This window comes from Panthera pardus, unplaced genomic scaffold, assembly GCF_024362965.1.
Source record: "Panthera pardus isolate Hobbes unplaced genomic scaffold, ASM2436296v1 HiC_scaffold_13, whole genome shotgun sequence".
Classification (NCBI taxonomy): domain Eukaryota; kingdom Metazoa; phylum Chordata; class Mammalia; order Carnivora; family Felidae; genus Panthera; species Panthera pardus.
The window spans coordinates 188,634,653-188,658,549 of NW_026526688.1; the positions used below are offsets into that span (position 1 = coordinate 188,634,653).

General features: G+C 37.4%; 1 protein-coding gene across 9 annotated transcripts in view; it reads right to left on the reverse strand.

Moving 5' to 3' along the window:
- The window catches only part of SLIT2 (slit guidance ligand 2), a 375,202-nt gene that overhangs the window by 54,363 nt on the left and 296,942 nt on the right, over positions 1-23,897 (reverse strand). For 5 of the 9 annotated variants that reach the window (XM_053901653.1, XM_019453603.2, XM_053901651.1 and 2 more), the window contains 6 exons: positions 19,990-20,058; positions 16,851-16,922; positions 16,294-16,365; positions 14,590-14,661; positions 11,400-11,563; positions 11,023-11,055 (listed from right to left, as the gene is read on the reverse strand). In XM_053901653.1, the coding sequence (XP_053757628.1) occupies positions 11,023-11,055; positions 11,400-11,563; positions 14,590-14,661; positions 16,294-16,365; positions 16,851-16,922; positions 19,990-20,058 (482 nt within the window). The remainder of the gene's footprint in view (positions 1-11,022; positions 11,056-11,399; positions 11,564-14,589; positions 14,662-16,293; positions 16,366-16,850; positions 16,923-19,989; positions 20,059-23,897) is intronic. The other 4 variants (XM_053901650.1, XM_053901652.1, XM_019453611.2 and 1 more) reach the window with 1 other exon arrangement.

Consider the following 23,897-nt stretch of genomic DNA (forward strand, 5'->3'; position numbering starts at 1 on the left):
GTGAATTATCATAGTCGGCTTAAAAACTCTTCAGGGGTGCCTGGATGGCTTAGTCAGTTAAGCGTCTGACTCTTGATTTTGGCTCAGGTCATGATCTCAAGGTTCGTGTGTTCCAGCCCCTGTCGGGCCCTGTGTTGACAGTGTGGAGTCTGCTTGGGATTCTCTCTCTCTCCCTCTCTCTCTGTCCCTCCCCAGCTCGTGCATGTTCTCTCTCTCTCTCTCTCTCTCTCTGTCTCAAAATAAATAAGTAAACTTAAAAAAAAAAAACACCTCTTCATATCTATGTATTGCCTTATCCTGGAAAATACCAGTACATACTCATAAAATGGTGTAGGAGCAAAATCCTAAAGAGGATAGTATTCTGTATTGGTCAGTGTTTCTATTAACAAAAACCCTGAAAAAATTCTACAAAGAGATTCCTGTTTCTTTTCTGACCATCAGAGAATGGACAACAGTTCTGGGGATGACTTTATTAATGGAGGGGGGTGGTATTTACTCCTAGCGACTCCTCTGACACTAGGGAGGCCTTGCCAGCAATCTCTTTGCTTTCTCTTCATAACCAGAGTAACTAATGCAGTCTTTATAGCAAATCACAGCTGGGAAATTGCTGGGATGAATATCGAAGTGATGCTCTGAGACATTTAATTTCTCACCCCCGTTCCAACTTGTTTATCAAATAAATTTAGCTCTTCAGCACAATGGAGGAATCAAAGGTGGCAGTTAGTTAAGGCAATACGTTAAATTAAGATAATAACCACCCCCCCCACCCCCCCCACCCCCCCAGCCCCAAACAGCCTTGTGTTGGCTAACTGTATCAGGTTTGGAATCAGCAATAGAAAAGGAAGTAGTGGGTCCCTTAGCTAGGTTAGAAGAAAGAAGAATCTAACTTGGAAAAAAAGGCATAGGGGGAAATAGTAAGAATGTGCACCAGCAAAACAGAGCATCAGCAAATACGAGGACTGTAAACGCTCATCTGGCCACTTCCCAAGACCTTGAGGAAAACTGTCTCTTAGTCTATTTAATGCTTCCAACCTTGTAAGCCTGCGGTTTGAATAGAGGAGTTCAGGGTTGGCAGTCTCTGTGTTTATTCTGTGGAATGTGACATTTTTCAAAAATCATGTTTGAGTATTTAGATGAGAAGCCAGAGGTTGTTTCAAAAAAAATTAAATACATTTTGAAGAATGTAATAGAGTATGCAGAGAACCACATTGCCAAACTGGAGTCATCCCTGTCCGGTTTAGCACAGAGCCAAGATGCATTTAATAAATAGCCAGTGAACTATACCTAATCTATTAATCAATAAGGACCAATTTCTCCACTTTTTTTTTTCCAGGACCAAATGTAGTTTCCTCTCCTGCTCAACTATTTTCATTACCTGGAATTTCTTATGGGTATACCAAATGGGATCATTGCCCCCTTGTATATATTCAGTTTAGCTAAAACTAAAGGAATCGAAATGCCATTTCTCATGTGCACAGGTTGCTCTTGATGTATTTTTTAAACATGTAAACTGTTTTGGTGGCATCATAATTAGGATTATAGCTCTAAAATACTGGGTTCTAACTCCTTCTGGTCAGTAAAGTTGACGACTACAGCTACCACTCTATCTGCTTCTGTTTTTTCAAACCCCTCTTTTTAAAAAAGTTTGTTTTAATGTTTTTATTTACTTTTGAGAGAGAGAGAGAGAGTGCACAAATGGGGGGAGGGGCAGAGAGAGAGGGGGACCGAGGATCTGAAATGGGCCGATGTGGGCCTTGAACTCACAAACCGTGAGATCATGACCTGAGCCGAAGTCTGGACACTTAACTGTCTGAGCCAGCCAGGTGCCCCTCAAACCCCTCTTTAAAAGTCAATTCTTCAAAGATAATTTCTTATTCCTAGTTCCTGAGTTTGGTGAAGGGTAATTCAAAAGACTGTGAGTTGTATCTATTCCAAATAGTTTCTTAAAATTTTTTAAATGTTTATTTACTTTCATTATTTTGTTCTTTTAAATTTGTTTAATGTTTATTTATTTTTGAGAGACAGAGAGACAGAGAGAGCATGAGTGGGTGAGGAATAGAGAGAGGAGACACAGAACCCAAAGCAGGCTCCAGGCCCTGAGCTGTCAGCACAGAGGCTGATGTGGGGCTCAAACTCACAAACCATGAGATCATGACTGAGCCGAAGTCAGAGGCTTAACTGAATGAGCCACCCAGGCTTCCCTCCAAATAATTTAATAATATCTTAAAAATGATATAATTTTCTTATTTATTTTGTCTTTATTACTTATTTTATTTTCTTATTTAGATTATGATTCCACCCAACTAAGCATCCTTTCTATAATGTGATTTTTAAATCCACCTGGTTTATCTAAATCTGCTCATTTCTATATTCTAAGTCTTCAGAATTATATCTCTTATATCTAGCTCTCTTCTCTCATTTGTCTCCCCGTCATATTTTGCCCCTCTGCTAAGCCTTTTATTTTCTCTTTGCCTTCAATCTGTGAATCATTTTCCACCCAGGATACTTTCTCTGAGATCCCTCCTGCAAAGCTCTTATTCAAGGGGAATGACATCTTTAATCTGTTTCTATAACAAGGAGATGATATCAGAGCTAAAAAGAGATGCTAATTAAAGTCACAATAAAATTGTAGAAGAGCATAACTCTTTGGGAACAAACAAATACATGTAGAATTTTGCACACTTGATTATTCCCAGATGAAAGACGATGTCCCGGGATTGGATTTAGACAAGTCTCTTATCATAATGCAAGTAATCTTGGACAGAGAAATCTCAAGCCCATCAAGCTAAGTTATTAATCTAGATTTGTTAGTAAGTGTGTGGAGTTAGGGTAATGGCAGTCATCTCAATGGGTTGCATTAAATGAGATGGTAATGAGTTTTGAGTACAAAACATAGTGAGAGCAAGCACATAAGCCACAGGAAGTTCTGACAGTCTTCCCTAGACCTCCAAAGAGAGTTGGTAGGTAGCTGAAAGGAACACGAGTGGTTCACTTAGAAGGAGAATAGAAGTCTTCGTCTGCTTGTTTACTCCAACTTTAGCATAGACAAGGGAGAACTAGAGCCTGCTATTTATTCATTCATTATAGGTTCACTGACTGCCTTCTGCCGATGCCAGGGGCTGCTGAAATTTGGGCCAAGTGTAGGGACTATTATTATCAAAACCATGGGGAAAAGACAGGGGGAGCTGAGAGATAATTATCCATTGGGTAACAATATCCAGAGCTAATGATTTTATGTGTTTAAGTAGACTGCAACTGCGATTTGTAAATTTGACACAAGCGCTGGAAACATCATTAATATTAAGAAGCAGAGTTTTTTATCTTGCATTGCTGCTTGGCAAGGAACTGCAGCTTGCTTGCTGATATCTTCACCAATCTTCAATCTTTCCACCTGCCCAAAGTTAACTGGTCTAAAGAATTTTAAATTATTGCCAACACATTAGTCCTCTTAAGATGTGTGCCACACAAAGCATAAGAGACTGTTAAAAACTGAGAACAAACTGAGGGTTGATGGGGGGTGGGAGGGAGGGGAGGGTGGGTGATGGGTATTGAGGAGGGCACCTTTTGGGATGAGCACTGGGTGTTGTATGGAAGCCAATTTGACAATAAATTTCATATATTGAAAAAATAAATAAATAAATAAATATAGAAAAAAAAAATGTGTGCCACAGAGGAGGAAAAAAAAAAAAACCCACAACAACTAGCTTCAAGAAAACAGAGTTTCCTAACGTCACCGAAATGAAAGACGTCAGTCTAGGATAACTAGGTTGATTTAAGAGTTAGCCTTGGCTTAAGAGAGTCCTCTAGCATCAGCTATATGGATTGGAAGTGCATTTAGCTTAATAATTCAAAGGGAAATTGAGCCAAAAGTTTGGTTAACAATTTGTCTTTGCCAGTCACTTTAATCTTTAACAGGCAAACTGCTGGACCTCAAATCCATTAAAGCTTTCAGGCAGACTTGCTTACTTGACTGAAATCACTACGTATGCACCTGACACCAATATTGCCACCCACTGAGAATTGCACCTCACTTTGATTTATTACTAAAAGCTCCAGACACAAATTTCTAACTATATCGCAGAATCTGCCTTCATTCTGGCATCTCTTGGAAATGTAAGTCAAGTAAGAGAAGCCTCTAGCACTGCCCTTGTATAAAGTCAAAGGTACGTCACAGACAACTCAGGAAAAATGTAGGAGATATTTGATGTTGGGCATAATTAACTAAAAGGAGGTTTTATTTCAAACCCCAAAACTCTGAGCCCTACTTGCTATTGCACTGCTGCATCTCTTAAGCATTATTTTTAATAACATTCCATCATTAGGTCATTCACTTATCGAATATTTATTGAGGATCTAATTTGTGCCAGGCAGTAAGCTAAGTTTTGGGAGTTCAAAGGTAAGTGAAATGCTGAAGCTTCTGGAAAATCTTACAGTTAAGTAGCAGACACATGGGTATCTCAACTATAGAATGCAGTTATAAGGGGATGTGGGAAATGAAAATGCATGTTTTGGAATATGTGTTTTAAGTTTCTGCAAGTCTATAAGGGGAGGAATCACTAGGTGAGTGGGAATATGAATCTGAAGTTCCTAAGAAAAATCATGGCTGATATTTGAAGCTGTGGGATTGAAATCAATTATTTAAATAGGGGTAGGGAGGGAACCTCATGTATGTCAACATTAAAGAATATAAGAAAAAGATGTCAGCAAAGGAATGAAGAGGCAAAGAGAATATACAATAAGAAATGACTACCAATTTCTAAGATGAAAGATAAAGATGATTAAAAAAAGAAGCCATTGAAATTGGCAAGATGGAAATTGCTGGAATCTCTTCATTTTCACTATAGTGTTGGGGATGGTCAACAGATGATAGGGGGTTAAAACCTTTTAATTTTGAGTTCCATAAATGATTTAACAAAAACACAAAAGCTGCATATTATACCTCTGGGATTACTAGGCTTAGCCATTTGGTACATACACGTGTGAACTCAGGCAAATAAATGATCTTCTTGAGCCACAATTAAATGGAAAAGAATGATAATTATTTCATGGAACTTGATCATATCAGATTGAATATGGACATACAATATTTAAGAACAGAATATGAATCGTTGGTTCTCATCACCTATTAAATAAATGTCGGTTACAAGTTTCCCAGTGTTTTAAGTTTTCAAAGGGTAATTAAAAATCGTCCTTGTTTTTTTTTTTTTTTTTTTAAAGTTATTTGCCAAAAGCAAATACCTATGTACAAACCTGAAAATATTTTCTTTGGCCAGTGTGCAAATCATAATCCCCCAAAAGCTAAGATTATTTCAAAGCTATAACTATGTGCTGGTGGTATTAAATTCGAAAATGTAAAAAATATTTGACCCAGTTCTAAATATTACTTCAAAACTGATTTAGTGAATTTTTCATTACTTCTAGTTTGGGTTATTTATTTATTTATTTATTTATTTATTTATTTATTAACGGTTATTTATTACTGAGAGACAGAGAGACACAGAGCGGATCAAGGGAGGGGCAGAGAGAGAGAGAGAGACACAGAATCCAAAGCAGGCTCCAGGCTCCGAGCTGTCAGCACAGAGCCCAATGCGGGGCTCGAACCCACGAGCCACGAGATCATGACCTGAGCTGAAGCTGGACACCTACCGACCGAGCCACCCATGCACCCCTATGATTGTTTGATTTTGATATATGTTATTAGCATCTTGAACATATACTTTTATTGCCAAACCTCCATATTGTTTTGAAATTATAGATTTAAATGTATCTATCAGTAGAATATAAACTGTATAAAGACAAGGGTTTTTCTCTGTCCTGTTTATGGCATGACTATATTCTTAATACCTTGGAACTGTGCCTGGTGCATAAAAGGAACTCATATAATACATGGTGAATGAAAAAAGGAATATATCATTCATTTCCATTAGACTGTTCACTCTTTGGCACATTTAAGTGTCTGATAAATGTCTGTCAAATTAAAAGTGAACAATTTAGCTGTCTGTATAGCTAAGTATTTCTGAACCAAGAACAAGAAACAGAATATTAGAAATTCACAATATCCTGCATTCCACAGGGAGAGAATTTCCACTTTACCGCAGACTTTTGGATCATTCTAATGTCACTGATATTTAAAAGATGAAGACTAGACATCTGGGTTTTAAAGAAAAGTTGACCATCTGCTTCCCACTCAAGAATGTTCTAATCTGGGTATTAATTAAATATTCTCTGATAATCTATTTCATCCAGTTTATTTATTTCCCTTGTACCTGAAACTATGAGATAATACCATAAAGAAAATATTCTAAAAAATGTAGTATAAAATTTGTATTAACTGAATTTATTACTCAAAATAATAGCCTAGCCTATCCTAGCAGAGAAAACATTTTAAAATATATTTAAATATAGCTATATAAACATGTCTTCAATTAAAGGATATTCATTTTCCTGTTGTAATTTTAAATTACTATTTACAAATCTAGGGGGGACTGGGTGGCTCAGTCAGTTAAGCGACTGACTTCGGCTCAGTCATGGGCCTCATGTGAGGTCATGATCTCACAGTTTGTGAGTTCGAGCCCCGCATTGGGCTCTATGCTGATGGCTCAGAGCCTGGAGCCTGCTTCGGACTCTGTGTCTCCTTTTGTCTCTGCCCCTCCCCTACTCACACTCTGTCTCTCTCTCTAAGAAAATAATAACGATAATAAAAAAAAGAAGTTACTTATTTACAAATCTTAATATTAGGAGCATGTATTTTCATGATTTTCATGAATGAAATAAAACATATTAAACTGATATAACTATGGGAAAAGTGAAAATATTAAAAACTCAAATTACAAAATATTTAAAGAGGTGTCATTTCATTGCTTTCGAGCTCACAAGGCATGTTAGCTCCAAAATTCAGTACTCCGTAGATTTCTTAGAGTGGATCATTTTAATGAATAGATTCGAATACTTTGTCTTTTACCAATCCACTTATTATGAATAAATATTTCTAGCAGAGCGCATGAAAGTGGTTCAAAACTTTCATTTTCTAAGTATGTTTCAACAGCAGAATGGCAATCTTATTTATATGGATCATTTGTTTTGAGAATATTTTTATTGAAAATTATAAAGTAAACTTCGGTGGCAAGCACTAGAGTCAGTGATCAAAAATTATGGCTCCTCGGGGCATCAGTTAAGTGTCCGACTTCAGCTCAGGTCACGATCTCACGGTTTGTGGGGTGGAGCCCCACGTCAGGCTCTGTGCTGACAGTTCAGAGCCTGGAACCTGCTTCGGATTCTGTGTCTCCCTCCCTCTCTCTTCCCCTCTCCCCCTTTGTGCTCCCTCTCTCTCAAAAACAAATAAACATTAAAAAAATACTTTATAGCAAAAATTCTGGTTCCTTCTTTTAGCAGCTGAGTGATTTTGAACAAATTGTTTAATCTCTCTAAATTTTAATATCTTCATCTCTTAAATGGGGAAAGAACAGTACTTAGTTTAGTAAGGATATAAAGGTTATAAGAGATAGAAATCTATGTAAAATCCTCAGCATGGTGCAAGCCACTCAATATGAGCTGTTGTTATTTATTATTGGTAGTCGTCGTGCAGAGATGCATTCTGCGCTGCCATAAATCTTCAACTTGCAGACAACGAAACCACAATATTTTGACAAATGCCAAGAAATGCTGGCAAAGGGCATTCTGAGTTGCAAAGTTTGCTATCACTCCAAAAGTGTATTAAGTTATAGAGAAACCAAGTTAATCTTCAAGTCTGCTAAATGCAATTACATTATATTTGTGGAGTTCTGAATGTCTACACTCTTGTCCCCTGCCCTACAACCATGTTGTCTGTCACCCAGCTTCGGGCATGCCTTCAAATACATGCAGTTGACTTGAGAACTTAGTGAATACTAAACTGAACCACAGTTCCAGCATTTTCTATAACACAGCTCTGCTCCTGTAGCACCTTCCTCACACTCGCCAGCTGGTCCAAACAACTGGCTTCCATCTACCTGCACTCAACTTTTCACAGCCACTCTCTTCTGATGCAATGTCTTCCTCTGAGCTTTTGTAGCAACCACGCTATCCAACATGGTAGCCAGCAGCTGCACGTGACTCTTTCAGGTTAAATTTAAATTAAATAAAATTTGGGGTACCTGGGTGGCTCAGTTAGTTGAGCATTCAACTCTTGATTTTGGCTCAGGTCATGATCCCAGGGTTGTGGAATCGAGCCCTGCATCGGGCTTCGTGCTGAGGTTGGAGCCTGCTTAAGATTCTCCTCTCTCTCTCCCTTTGCCCCCTCTGCCTCGCTCATGCGTGTGCTCTCTCTCTCTCTCTCTTTCTCTCTCTCTCTCAAAAATAAATAAGTAATACATTAAATAAAATTAAAAATTCACTTCTTCAGTTGCAATAGTTACATTTCAGCAACCACACATGGCCAGTGACTACCGTATTTGATCGCACAGATACGGAACATTTTTATCACTGCGGAAAGTTTTATCAGGCATCACTGAATCCAGACTAATCTTCCCTCAAACACATTTTCATTCATGTCACTCTAAGAACTAAATAAGACGCTATTAATGAAAAACAGGTCAAATCAGTTAGTTAAATCTTGAGTTTAACAGACTTACGTATGTGTGTATGTTTGTATGTGTCAGACTTCTGAGAACATTTAAATAAATGAATGTGAACTATGACACTCAAAGAACTGAATATAAGTATGTAGCTTGTCTCAAATTCATATCATCATGAAATATTTTTAAAGGAACTATCTCCAGGGAACTCTAAACTTGGAAAAATATACATAAGCACCACATTGTTCAGAAGGAAGAAGTATCTGCTGTATGGAGTAGAATAACAAAATCAGTTTACAGTTTCTCAACTTCCCCATGAAATCTTTCTAAAACCCATCTGCCTAATGACGCCTGTTTTTTTAATTAATTATTATTATTACTTTTTTTATTTTAGAGAGAGAGTGTATGTGTGTGAGTGGAAGAGGGGCAGAGGGAGAGAGAATCTTAAGCAGGCTCCATGCTTAGCACAGAGCCTGATGTGGGGCTCAGTCCCATGACCCTGGGATCGTGACCTGAGCCGAAATCGAGAGTCGGAGGCTCAAGTGATGGAGCCACCCAGGTGCCCCAGCCTAACAGGAAGTTTTTAATGCCAGTTTCTCCTTCCCTATCTCCCGTTCGACAATCGCCTCCACTTTACAAAATAATGATATACCTCTCAGCACACCAGAAATTTGGGGCAATGCCCCCCAAAAACATCTGCAGTTACAAAAAGAATAATTTAAAACACTGGTTACCTGCAAAGCTTCTGGCAACCGATGCACATAATTTCAGAGAGGTATTTCCAATAAAATTTTACTTTCAGATTTAATAAAAATATTAACATGCTCATAAATAATTATGCTGTCCCAAGCAATGGTGCTCATATGAGTATTAATAGCAATTCAATTTTAGGAAAAATTTAAAAACTCCAAACATTTCTGGTGGCAGGAAATTTTAAAAATTCAAATTATATACATTAGTAGCAAAAAATGAGACAATTCACTGAGTTGCTGGAAATAGAAAGTCAAGGAGACAAACAGAGTTTCAAGGAAAAAGAACAATGCGGGACATCTGGGTGGCTCAGTTGGTTGAGCGTCTGACTTCAGCTCAGGTCATGATCTCACGGTTTGTGAGTTCGAGCCCCGCATCGGGCTTGCTGTTGTCAGCACAGAGCCCACTTTGGATCTTCTGTCCCCCTCTCTCTCTGTCCACCCCTGACTTTTGCATTTTCTCTCTCTCTCTCTCTCTCTCTCTCTTTCTCAAAAATAAACAAACATTTAAAAAAAATGCTTCAAGGGAATACAGTTTTTGGAAATTCCTTCTTTTATCAACAAAACATTGTTTGCCCTACATCACAGTTTTGTTGGTGTTCTGAAATGCTATGATGATAAAAGTGTCAGCTAACCTATAGAGCGCTTACTGTGTGTAAGGCAGTGTGTTTTACACATATTAATTCAACTAATCTTTTTCCCCAGCTGTACTGAGGAATAATTAACAAACATAATTGTATATACTTAAAAGGTGTGATGATGTGGTGGTTTGATATACACATACACCGTGGAATGATTAATAGGGTCAAGGTACTAAGAACACCCACCTTCTCATAGAGTTAACCTTTGTGTGTGTAGTAAGAAAGCTTAAGATTGATTCTCAGCAATTTTCCAATCAGAAGATACCATATTATTAACTATGCTCACCAGGCTCGACACTAGGTCCTCATAACTTACTATTCTTATCACTCACAGTTTGTGCCTTTAACCTACATCTCCCCTTTTCCCCCTTCCCTCCAACCCCTGGAATGTACCATTCTATTCACTGTTTCTGTGACATCGGCATTTTCTTCACTTTTTTTTTTTTGATGTCACATATAGTAACTTATCTAATTTTCACAAAACATTTTGAGGTTTGTACTATCTTCATCTCTGCTTACACACAAGGAAACTGAGGCACCGGCTGGTTAATCTACTAAATTCAAGTTATGGAAGTATTGAAAAGTGAAGCTGGAAATTCATACCGTGACCCACTGCTGTATATTACCTACTTTGATGCCTTCCTACCTAAAATGCTCAAGTGTTGAAAGTTTATCTCTTCAGCTAGATTTGCAAGCTCGGAAGGCAAGACCATACCATTCTCTTCTCTATGCTCCGCGAAACCTAGGATTTAGTTTTGCGCATAAAACAGATTTAATCTAAAACAGTTCAGTAGTACTTATCTCTGGGTATTATGATGAATGCTTAATTTTAGTTCTTGTAGAAATATAATATTTATCATTAACATTTTCCCATTCTGTGGATTTTCTCTTTTGGGCATGTATTACTTTTGTAATAAAAGAACAAAAAGTATTTGTTACTAAGGCACTATTTAAAATCCATGAATACATAAAACAAAGGGAAAAGAAAGGAATATAAACAAGCAAGGGACACCCACATGGACATAGGAGGCAAGTCAGAAGGTTTGGCCTGAAGACTCGGGAGGGCTTATTTCTCCTTACCTGGCCTCGGGAAGCCGCAGGGCCCTGGGAGCCCTAAGAACAGGGCACATATTCAGACAACGCAAAAGCAAAACAGTTGACTTGTTAGAGGCTATCAGGGAAATTTCCAGAAACCGTGAACTCTTCATTTCTCCATACATTTTAAAGAAAACTTAGATATATCCACTTAATTATTTCTGCAATTTATTTGCAAAGCCTAGTTCTTTACTTGGGCTCCTCAGGTAACGGCTCAGCCCTGTATGAGCACTGGGTAGAATCAGGAATTATTTACTAGGGGCCGTTCAGCTCTACCTTTGAAGTCTAGCAGCAACGTTTTTCCTCTTAAATTAATGCAGTGGATTTTTATTTACAGAAGTACAAATGGTGAAAGATCATACCTTGACATGTAAATTTTTTGGAAGGAGTTGTGAGTAATAATTTATCTGCCATTTCTCCAGGACCAGCACAGCGCGCAATTCCAGGTTCTTTGTATTCCGACTTTACCCAGTCCGATAACCACTGCATGTTACAATCACAGTAAAGAGGGTTGGCTCCAATTGCTCTGGAAAACAACACCACAAAAGCACACACACATACACACACACAGTATGGAAGTATTGTTATTTCCTAAAGGAACATAACTCAAAGCGATGCTCAGTAGAAAATCCCTATAGATTTACTGATAACAATTTAGAAGAAAATGGAAACATCAGGGATTCGCCATTTTCCTGAATTATGTGCGGCTGGGATTTAGAGACTTGTCACCAGTCTTAAAATTTACCTGGTCTTTACAAGGTCTTCTTGTATTTGCAGAGACAGGTTTATATTGGACGTAACATCACCCGACACGCAGATTATACTTAGTTCATTCATCAATTATTTACTGGGAACCCAATCACTATGCCAGGTTTTGGGGACCCAAGCATAAATAATACATTATTCCTAACCCCAAAGAACTCCTTCTGCAGAGGTGATTAACATATACTCAAACATGCAAATCATTTGCATTAGAAGTACAACAGTAGAAGTATTTACAAGGTGACTGTGAGCAAAGTCACCTTGTGAATAACTTTCCTGGGAGGCTGGTGGTTAAAAGTATGAGCTTTTACACAGTTAGATTCAAGGAGGCGGAAAAGATTGGGAAGGATGTCTCGGAGTAAAAGGCTAGTAAGTGCAAAGTCACAGAGATAAGAAAGGGCATGAAATAATAAAGATGCATAGAGCCAGTTCACCAGAGTGGATCTGGACCTTCCCTAGGTGTCAGTCCCTTTATAAAGTCCTTTATTTTAGGTCTTTGGTTCCCACTCACATTTGCAGTAGTAGTGACAGCAAAAGTAATCAAGATGATAGCTAACATTGATTTTACAATATGCAGGTACTGTGCTGAGCCACTTATACGAACTACCTCATTCTGTCCTAAATGGCAACTTCATGAGGTCAACGGTATTATTAATTCATTTTACAGATTGTGAAACTGAGGCCAGAGAAGTTACTCCATGGGTTTTGTAAATTTGCCAAGCTTGGCAGAAGTAGTCCATGCATAAAGTGGCATTTAAAATGGATTAATTTTGATTTATAATCAACTTGTGATTAGTAACGCTTCTAGGCTATAGTCTAAGTACAATTAAACTTACTCTTTCATGAAGAAAGGCCCCAAATATACTTGTAAAACCATAATACTGTCGCAGTTTTAGTGTCCAACTTTAACCAAGAATTGGAGTACAGTAACTGTTATGCTCAGACTAAAACCTTTCTTCTAAATTAAAAATGAGAAAATTATGTTTTTGAGTCACCTGGTGCCACCTCTACTGACATTTGCTAAGTCCTTACTCTGCAAGGGGATGCAGTGGAGAAAGTGAATGGAGCAGAGCTCTTTATGATCTAGAGAGTCAAAGACAAATGCACGAAAGAAATACATGACAGAGCAAGGCACATGGCAAGAGATATTCAAACTGCCCCTATCATCGGTGGCGGTGCTCATGCGAGAAGTTGGTGCCTTCCTTGAGCTGCCTTTTCTGATAAGTCACCCTAACACTAGCAGAATGGCTACTTTCTTCTTCTTCTATTTTTAATTGTTTTTAAGGTTATGTATTTAGTTTGAGAGAGAGAGAGAGAGAGAGAGCGTGCGTGAGCAGGGGAGGGGCAGAGAGAGAGAAGGAGAGAGAGAATCCCAAGCAGGCTCCACGCTATCAGCACACAGCCTGGTGCGGGGCTCAAACTCACGAACTGAGATGGTGACCTCAGCCGAAACCAAGAACAGGACCTTTAATCGACTGAGCACCCAGGTGCCCCTGGCTACTTTCTTCTTAATGTTGCGTACTCTCCCAGACAGTACCAAGCTCTGCACCCCTGAGCTAGAAGCCTTCACCACACTCTATCTGATGCAGATGACATCCATGGAATTTGTAGATGAGTAGCCCTGATGTGGACTCTGAGGTAGGTGCTGGAGTTCAGACATGAAAAAGTGGAGGTTTTTCCTCCTGGGACCCGATGGTTTAGTGGAAGGGATACTAACGATAGGCACCAAACAGTCTTGACAGACAGATAGACAAAAAAACCTACATTGATTAACAGGGCCCAGTAAAGCACATTCAGATATAGCAAGATTGACTATTGGCTCCTCTCCTCTGCCCATCCCCCTTTCTCAATTGTTCACACATATCTTCTTGGGGTTTGGTGGGGTTTGGAGAGGAAGGCAAAGCCACGAGATAACATGACAGGCAATTTCTGGGGAACTGGGAAGCTCGGATACTATTTGGGCCTAAGCATAAATACCACCAGGTGGCGCCAAACCCACCCTGACACAAAGAAGTTTTAGATCCAAATGTGTTCCTGGAACTTCGTTCCAGGTCTGCCATGACCTTAACACTACAACTATAAATAATACAATAATGGAAATTGGCCCAGAAGAGGTTTTTTTGGACCCCATTTATCACATATTTTATATTTTTTTATTCTACTTGCAAAAAATAGGGAGGTACAGGGTCCTATGAGACAAGAGCACAAAGAAAAGGAAGAAAACAAAACAAAACAAACCCCACAACATTTCACCCAGTATGAGAATTTGGCAATTTCCTCCTATCATAGTATGAAGTCTTGAACCATTTCTAATTTATTTTTTTGTATGGTGCGATATCCAGTACTCAGTAGTATTTGCTACATAAATGAGTCTGGTTTGAGCATATCAAGATAGGCTTCATAAAGGACATAATATTTAGAAAGTCACCTGGACGATACAAGGTTTGAACAGACTGAATTGGAGGGGAACTGGTATTCTAGGATCAGAGAACGTTAAGAGAAAATGCATAGCTAGGAAATGGGAGAGCCATGTTTGTAAGAAGACATTATTAGCTAAGTAAAGAGAATCCCACTCCATTAGTTAATGGAGAGTAAGGGCCAGAAGAATAAATTAAGGCTATCTTGCAGAAGGCACTGCATCTAGACTGAAATCTTCGCATTTTCTTTAAAGCTGGAACCAATCACATCTCATGATGTGACAAGAAAGGGGTGGCAGAGGGCTGTATGTTCCAAACTCACTCACCAGGGAGAGTTTGACCCTAAACCCACATTCATGAACTAGGTACTCACAGGTGTGATAATGCAGAAAGATCATTAAAAGCACCTTCGGGCACAACAGAAATGTCATTTCCATGTAATGAACTAAAAGCAAGAAAAAGCAATATTAAATTTCTTACACGTCAGCGAGTTCAGAAAAATTCTAACACGTGTGAGATTTTAGTTTATACTAAGCACTTCAAATCAGCACAGAAAATATGATATATTCAAGACATGGTCTTGGTATAATTAGGTATCTATTTGGGAAAATGAAAAGTTCTTATGTCACATCATATGCATAAAATCAATTCTAGATAGATGACTTAAATATAAAAATAAAACTAAAAATGTATTTAATAAATAGAGATCTCCTTTTTATGAACATAGGATGGCAAAGGCTGTCAAAGCACTATATAAAACTCAGAAACCATAAAGGAAAGTGATACATTTTTGACAATGCAAAATACATCCATAATTAATATGAAAGACAACCTATAGGGAACAGAATGGAAAATAGCTGCAAAATATATAAGACACAAGGATTAATTCCTTAGTAAAAAGACCTGCAAGCTTAGAGTCAAGTAGTAGATGCATAAAGACATGTATGTTAATAAGGAAAAGACAAAGCACTCGATAGAAAATAGGAAATGATATGATCAGACTCATGGAATAAGAAACACAAATGCTCAATAAAAGAGTAAAATATGCACAAATGCTCTAGTTATTGGAATTTCAAATTAAAACAGGAATGGAAAATAACATTCAACCTATCCTAGAATTATTCATATTATTCAATATTTGCCAGAGTGCTTTGAAACAGGTACTCTATTAAAACAGGTACGCAATCTGTCATAGAACAAGAATGAAAGGATTAATACTATTCAGTATTTGCCAGAGTGCTTTGTAATAGGTGCTCTATTAAAGGAGAGTTGGTGGAAAATAAATTGTAAACTGACACATCCTTGTTTTAGGGGGGCAACTTGGCAGTTACTTTTGGTATTCTCCCAGGACAGTTAACAGTAAGGTGAATGTGTAGGATGCTTGCTCCAGCCCTGTAAGGGATAACGCAAGTCTGGAATCAAGCCACGTGATAGCAAAAGATGAGGACGATTAAATAAGTTATGGTTCCTTCGTCCTATGGAATACTCTGTGCCAGTTAAATAGTTGAGGGATATTTCTAGATGATGGAAAAGAAATAGTCGAAAGCATATTGTTAAATAAGATGAGCCAATGACAGAATAAGAACAAATCCTATTTATGTTTTTTTAAAGTTATATCGCTGTGGGCATACATATACCAGCATATAAAAACAAATGCATATAAAAGAAGACCGGAAGACAAGACAAAACTGTTTAATTGTTAATTCTGGGTGAGGGGATTGTGACTGAGAATCATATTTCATTTCATATATTTAAAATACATTTTTGTAGTAAAAATGTACTCATAGATAATGCAATCTTTAAAGAAATGAACATTTCGTACATTTCTTTCAAAATTAGTTGGATCTATATGAAACATACATATTATCTATTGCCAAATAAATGACCACACCAACAATGTGGTGTTCTTCAAATAAAAGCTGTTGAGTATGATATGGGGAAAGAAGTAATCTTCCTATTTTCAAATTTGCAGTAAATCTTAATGTGTACATCAAAAATATCCCCAGATCATTAAAAACACAAGTCAAAACTCAGATCCCCGAGATAAGAGATATTTCGCTGCGCATAAGATGCTTACAGTAATCGGAGAGACTTCAATCCATCGAAGGTTCGAGGAGGAATACATCTCAAACGGTTGTAACTAAGAATTCTGAAAGCATACATAGTCGATTTGTTTTACTCAGATATCCCCAAATGGCCAAATGTCATTTTAAAAATGAAGCAGTTAAGAAAAGGGTTGTTTTAGCATTTCATAAATTGAGAATATCGATGCATAATACTTTAATGTTTGTGTTTTCACTAATACAACATATTTATTTTCAAATACAGTCTAGAATGCTTCCTTCCCCAGCCTATTCCCTCTCCCAGGTGGCTTTCCTCAGAAGTCTGTCTTAAGGATCTCTTCCAACCCCACCACAAGTGTAAATTATTCTTTGCTCCTTTTATAGAACCCAGCACTTTAACAATATCTGTATTTGTTTGTTTACTGAGGTTTTGTTTGTCTGTTTCTCCCAACAATATTTATATTCCCTGAGGGCAGACTATCTATCTTGTTAACAGGGAACATCCAAGTGCCTAGAAAATGCCTTTAGTCCAGTGAATTGATAAACAGTCCATATCACATTTCACACTCACAAGGTGAGGAGCTGGGTCATGTTGCTGAAGCTCTGATTAGAAAGGGTGCTTATTCGGTTGTTACTTAAGTCTCTATAAAAGAAAAAGAAAAAAAAAAAGGAGTCTACTGTTACCAGAGGAAGTGAAATATTAGTGATTCTTAGAAAGAGAAGGTTCTTCTTGTTCAGTCACAGCTGCACGGTTAGCACTCAGCTTTTACCTGAAAATAACGAAACACTGGATAACCCTCTGAGGTACATCGTAATATTCATAATTATTCACGCCCCTGCCTGTTGAAATTAGAAGCGATGATATGTTTTGCTTTGGCCACTGCAGTAAGTGCGGGCACTGGTGCCAGGTTTCAGTTCAAAACAGAAATTTTAGAGGCTCCCGGGTGGCTCAGTTGGTTAAGCGTCTGACTCTCGATCTCGGCTCAGGTCATGACCTCTGGGTTCGTGAGGTCAAGCCCCACGAAGGGCTCTGTACTAACAGTGTAGAGCCAGCTGGGGATTCTCTCTCTCCCTTTCTCCCTGCCCCTCCCCTGCTCGCACTCTCTCTCAAAATAAATAAATAAACCTAAAAACAAAAACAACACAGAAGATTTGGAGTGAGCTCACTTTCCCCATACCCCTCTGCTCACTGCTTTGCAAGACTTGTGATGTTTCACAGCCAGTGCCTGTGCCTTGGTCCCAGAGCAAAGGCATGTGACAGGTGGAGGCCACTCACAACAGACACATCTTATGCGTGACAAATAAACCTTTGCTCATGAAGGTTCCATTGGTTGTACATCCTTTGTCTTCCCTGTTATATATGCTCCTTGATACACACAGTCAAATTTGATAACTAAAAGAACTCATTTAATTACATCTGGAATGCCATAATTAAAAACTTTGCCCTTGGGAAAAAAAAAAAATCACTGGCGTACCGTAGGTCTTTAACAAATATCTGTTTAATGAATAAGTTAACGGGAGAGATGTGGATTTTTTACCCAGTGCTACATGGCTGTTTATACAAGTGTAACTGGTACTATGGGCTGTGATTTATATTCAGTTAACACGATCTTATTTTTATTACATATAATAATAAATGTGACCATATATGATACATATAATACTTATTGTACTATAATTACATTATAACATATAATGTAATATAATAACACATAATAAATAATGACATATTTTATTGATATACATTAAATATCTTTGGCAATTTTGCATTAGGAAAAAATTAGTGAATATAGCCATACATATACTCATACAGTGATATGTATATATTCTCTGTTTTTTTAACACAAAATGCTAAATACATAAATAAAAGTAAGATTCATGAATAAGTGAAAAATTATAGGTCGTAATTTATGATCATTTTTTAAAAAGTTTATTTTTTTTATTTTGAGAGAGAGAAAGAGAGAGAATGCACAAAGGTGGGGAGGGGCAGAGAGAGAGGGGGAGAAAGAATCCCAAGCAGGCTCCATGCTGTCAGCTCAGAGCCCAAAGCAGGGCTTGATCTCACGAACTGTGAGATCATGACCTGAGCCGAAATCAAGAGTCAGATGATTACCCAACTGAGCCACCCAGGCACCCCAATTTATGATTTGTATGTGTGTGTGTATTCACTGCTTTTTTCTTCTAAAGCAAAACATACAAATAAATGTAAGATGCAGAAAAGCTGAAGATAAAATATCAGTAAAATGAACCTATAAAATTGTGAAATGATAGGAATACTATAGGAACTTAATAATTCATCTTCTTAGCTGCTGAAAACTACATAAATTTAGAAAATAAGTTAAGTATATCTATATTGGCAGAAGTTACCTGAGTAACTTGAGTTACTCATGAGTCATTGGTAAAGTCATTTCTGGATCTACAAATTCTCATCTTTCATTTCCGACCTGGTCTTAAATAATTGCGTACTGTTCCATAAATGACCCAATTCACCTGAAGTGACTGTCTGGAAATTGCAGTAATTTAAAGGTTTGTTTAACAGAGCAAAATGTATGCAACCAAGTTCTTGCTGCTACTAAATAAGTGACTAGGGCCAGAACACGACATCTTAGGGGATATTCTCCCTTAATTTAATCACTGGTCATTTAAACAGTCCTACATACTTTTTACAAAGTGATTTAAGGGAAATTGAAAACGATTAATAGTACTTTAACCAACCACAACCTTGCTTAAGTCAAGTTTATGTTGGGAAATGTAACATTTTCTGTGACTTACGTTTCTAGAATTCACTAATTAGGAATAAACCTTCTTATTCTAGGAACACTAGAAATCAGCCTCCTCAGCCAGCTGTATTCACTCGAAAATCATATAGGACTTAAATTAAAGATAAAGTATTTCCATTTCAATTTACTCCCATTGCTGATTTTTTTTTTTTTTGATAAGTTTTATCAATCACCAGCAAGGCTATTCTAAGTGTGACATTATATATAGTAAGATTGCATCTTTTTAAAAATATTGTGCATATAACTAGATCAAAATGTTGGTATATTTAAATATAGTCTTGTATTACCACTTAAAAATCCATTTACATTAATGAAAGAGAGAGATGTTATTTTACAAGGACATTAAACCAAACTGAAAAAAGAAAAAAGTCCATGTCTGAAATTTATGCCCAGGATATCAGCAACTTTGTCAAGTCTACTTAAATACTGCCCAAGTAAAATGAATTTTATAAAATTAAATTTGAATACCGGAAGCCCACAACTTAACTTAGAATGTATTATAAAAGAAAATGAAACCTAATAAAATGCATTTTCAACGTTATTACTATCCATGACCTTTTGCTTAAAGTCAAGAATCAAGCCATTATTTTCTATCTTTCTCTTCTTGGCTTGTGATAAAATAGCCCATATTCATCATCAGTCGAGGTATCCAAATTTGCTGCATTTCTGTAGTTCTAGGCTACTTAGGCTTTATCACATTTGTACTTTGAATTAGAGGAGGCCCTCTCTCTACGATGCACCATTGCCTGATTGATATTCAATGAAGATGTAGCTAGTGATCCAGAACCGCAATGAGCAAGTAGGGAGGCATCTAACTGTAAATGATTTATCTCATCTGAAAGGTTCACTAGATCTTCTGCCCGTTGCTACCCCCACTTTCATGAAACAGAGTAAGGAGTCAAAGATGAAAATACGCAACACATTACTTACATAAGTGTTAAATGTTTGTAGTTAAAGAGCTCCTTAGGAACCAGTGTAAATTGGTTCCCATCCAGATACCTAAAAACAAGAAAACAATATTATCTTTTTTGTTTTTTCTAAAGGAACAGAGGTGTGATATAAAATAGTTGACACTATTTCACTCTTAACTGAGGCAAGAAAGCACTTGGCAATTCTGGCTTTAAAACATCATGTTCCTAGCTGGGGTTCCTATTTAAAAGAAGTAAAGGGGGAAAAAGCAGAGTTGTCCAATCTAGTAGAATTATTTTGTGGATCACTTAGCATAAATTACAAAACCAAGGAGATACTGGTGAGTGCAGTTCTTTGAGGTTTATGTAATGAGGTGAGTCATGTGTCCAACTGTGTGTCAAGAAGAAGGTTCATTCAATCAACCATATTTATTTGGCCTCCTGTGTGCTTGTATTTACACGGAGACAATACCATGAAATGCATTCGCTACTGACAGAACCTCGCCACCGAGGGCCAAGACCACTCTCCACTGCCTTAATAGGGATCCATACACTTAGCAAATAACAATGGATGGTTTGAAGGAGATACTTAGGAATTTGGATGTAATCAGATTTCAGTTAAAGATATCTTGAAAATAGTTTTTAACCACTGTATATCTGCTTTGTGACAATAATTTTAGAAGGTTTCATAGAACATCACCACCTTTATCAAGGACACAATATAGCATATATATGTAAAAGTAATAAATAACCACACATATGTGAAGTTTCCCTTTCTGACCAAAGTCAGCAGAATAATCTGCAGATAGATTGACTCTGGGCTAACTAGCAAGCCATAAAAATAAATGAATGTGTAAAGTTCTATCCATAATGTCACAAAAAGAAAAATAAACTGCATCTCAATCAAGGTTGTTTTTTCCCAGAATATAGATGAGGAAGGGTAAAAATGTCTTTCAGCAACGTAGGCCATCTCACTGTAGATGTGCCTACAAACCATTGTGGCACCTTGGACACAGGCCACCTCCTACTCCAGTGTTGTGGCAAATCTTAAGATCCAAGGTTGAGGTTATTAGTATTTTTGCTGGATATAGAAATCGCTGAGAAATTGCCTCAGATAATAATCTGTTTCAAATAGTTCAAAATAAAAAGTTATATAAAAGGCACAACTCATCAAAATATGTGATAAATATGTAATCAAGAGTCAGGCATATGTTATGAGTTCTTATTATGCTTGCTCAAATTTTCTGACTCTGTGTTTCTTCTTTGACTCCTCTTTCTGTCCTCCACCTAAGTATTTCTTGGTACCACTAGAGGGAAGCATAATCCCATATAGTTCAGTACTTTCCCTTTATTCTGGAAAACGCCATAACAGAAAGCTAAAAAGATTCAGAATGTGTGCTATGGATGTGTACATGTAAAACAGTCTAAGAGGGAAATTACATGGAACTGATTAAAAATAATAGATACCATCTGTTTAAAACTGTCCAATAAAACGTACTTATTTTTGCCAAATTCTTTAATAATTTAATATAATATGCAATGAGATTTTTCTAATACACACATATATGTGATTGTAGAGAAGGATCCTGCTAACTTGGTATGATTCTAAGAATAAGCTCTTGGGGAGGTAAAACTTGAATTCACAAGAGACTAGTTAATATTTTCCTCATCTCTATAACATATTTTGTTAGAAAAATATTACTTTCTAATACTTTGTAAGGAAACAGATTGAAAATTCAACTGTCTGACAGAAGAAACATATGGACGGCAGAGACGGGATATGAATCAAGTAGCTTCTCAGATGAAATTCAATAATGAAATTAAAGAATAAGTTTAAAATTATTTGCTAGGCATTGGGTAGAGGCACCAAGGTATGGGCCAGTTAAAAAGATGGGATTCCATGTTAAAAATGATCTGTTTATGCCGAGTGTTGTGTTCTTGGCTGGGCTGTTCCTAGAATCAATGTTGAGCATACAGAGTACTCTAAAGGCATCTGGCTTCCAACACTGGATGGAGAGTAATCTTCTGAAATAATACTTACTAAAATAAGAATTAAGTATTTAATTACACACACACATAAAGTAGTGCTTATTGTCAATTAACAACTGTGATGGGTGGCCAGAGACAGAAACTGAACACTTCACAGCATTTCAAATCTAAGAGAGACCTTCCGCACATATGTGCTAAGATCACACCTTTTTTTTCTTTCTTTCTTTTTTTTTTTTTCTCTCTGTGTTCAATTCAGGACCAAATTTGTAGAACTGTGCATGATTTGAAAATAATTTCCCTGGTAACTGAAGCGACATCTTCTTAAAACTCATTATGTATGTTCCATGTTGCCAAAACTTTATCAAAGCTGCTTTTTTAGAACGCTCGTACTCATGTATATGAATTATAGGTACATATCTGCACAAATTACATCAGAACCTAAATCTTTTTTTTTTTTTTTTTTTTTTTTGAGAGAGAGAGAGTAGGGGAGGGGTCATAGGAGAGAGAGAGAGAGAGAGAGAGAGAGAGAGAGAGAATTCAAGTAGTCTCCACACTTTTAGCATGGAACCTGACATGGGCTCCATTTCATGACCCTGGGATCATGATCTGAGCCAAAATCAAGAATTGCATGCTCAACCAACTGAGCCATCACTAAACTTAAATCATTGTTGCTACACAGTTTCACATAGAGAAAATAAATAGGCAAAATGAGTCAAGTGCATTCATATCGAGCATTTGTCCATGGTACATAAATATACAGAGTATGGAATGGAAAGGAGCATTCAGGCTTCATAATACTCAAGCAGCTTGTTCTCATTCTATTCCACATATATAACATGACACAGAGAAGAAAGTGTGCCTGGTGTTTAGTGTCTAGATAAGTGTATACTGACCATGTAATATGTGGTCATAAATCAGTTATGAAAATGTTAGGGATAATTGGCCTTATACCTTTTATGATCAAAAGGATTCTAATTCAAGGCCAAAGGGCAGTACCTCTTTTTAACACAGAGATTATGCTAGCTTCTTCTTTTTTTTTTTTTTTAATTTTTTTTTTTTTTTAACGTTTATTTATTTTTGAGACAGAGAGAGACAGAGCATGAACGGGGGAGGGTCACAGAGAGAGGGAGACACAGAATCGGAAACAGGCTCCAGGCTCTGAGCTGTCAGCACAGAGCCCGACGCGGGGCTCGAACCCACGGACCGTGAGATCATGACCTGAGCCGAAGTCGGACGCTTAACCGACCGAGCCACCCAGGCGCCCCTATGCTAGCTTCTTCTATATTCTAGATATTTATGAATTCCACGTGGGAAGATACAGTGGTAAAGAATAATTAACGATATAAACTATGGAATCTCCCAGACACTGGAGAGCAACTAAAAGTACAGCATTTCCTAAGGTGTATTTGCTAGAACATTAGTCTTGCCAGATAGTCTATGAGAAAAAGGATATACAGGCAAATGAGTATTGGAGTTATCTTATATTTTACCACCCTCTCTTGGAGTGTCACAGTGCACCTTAGCATAACATAGACACTGAGAATTCATACAGTGAATAAAAGAAACACAACTGAAATTTCCCAAGTGCATCTAAACTGCTTTTTTGTAAAAAATTGTTTATTTGTTTATTTTGAGGGAGAGTGCAGGGGAGGGGCAGAGAAAATCCTAAACAGGCTCCTTGCTGTTGGCTGAAAGCCCAATGTGAGGCTTGATTTCACAAACTGTGAGATCATGACCTGAGGCAAAATCAAGAAGAATTGGATACTTAACCTACTGAGCTACCCAGACGCCCCAAGCTGCCTTTTATATTATCTGTTTAGGGTTTTACATGAAACTATTTAATGCCTACAGAATGGAATTTGGAAACGGGACTCTACATTTTGTTTGGTTTCCATTTCCCTTGTTGAAATATTAATTGTTAAGGAAACAGACAAGCTCTAC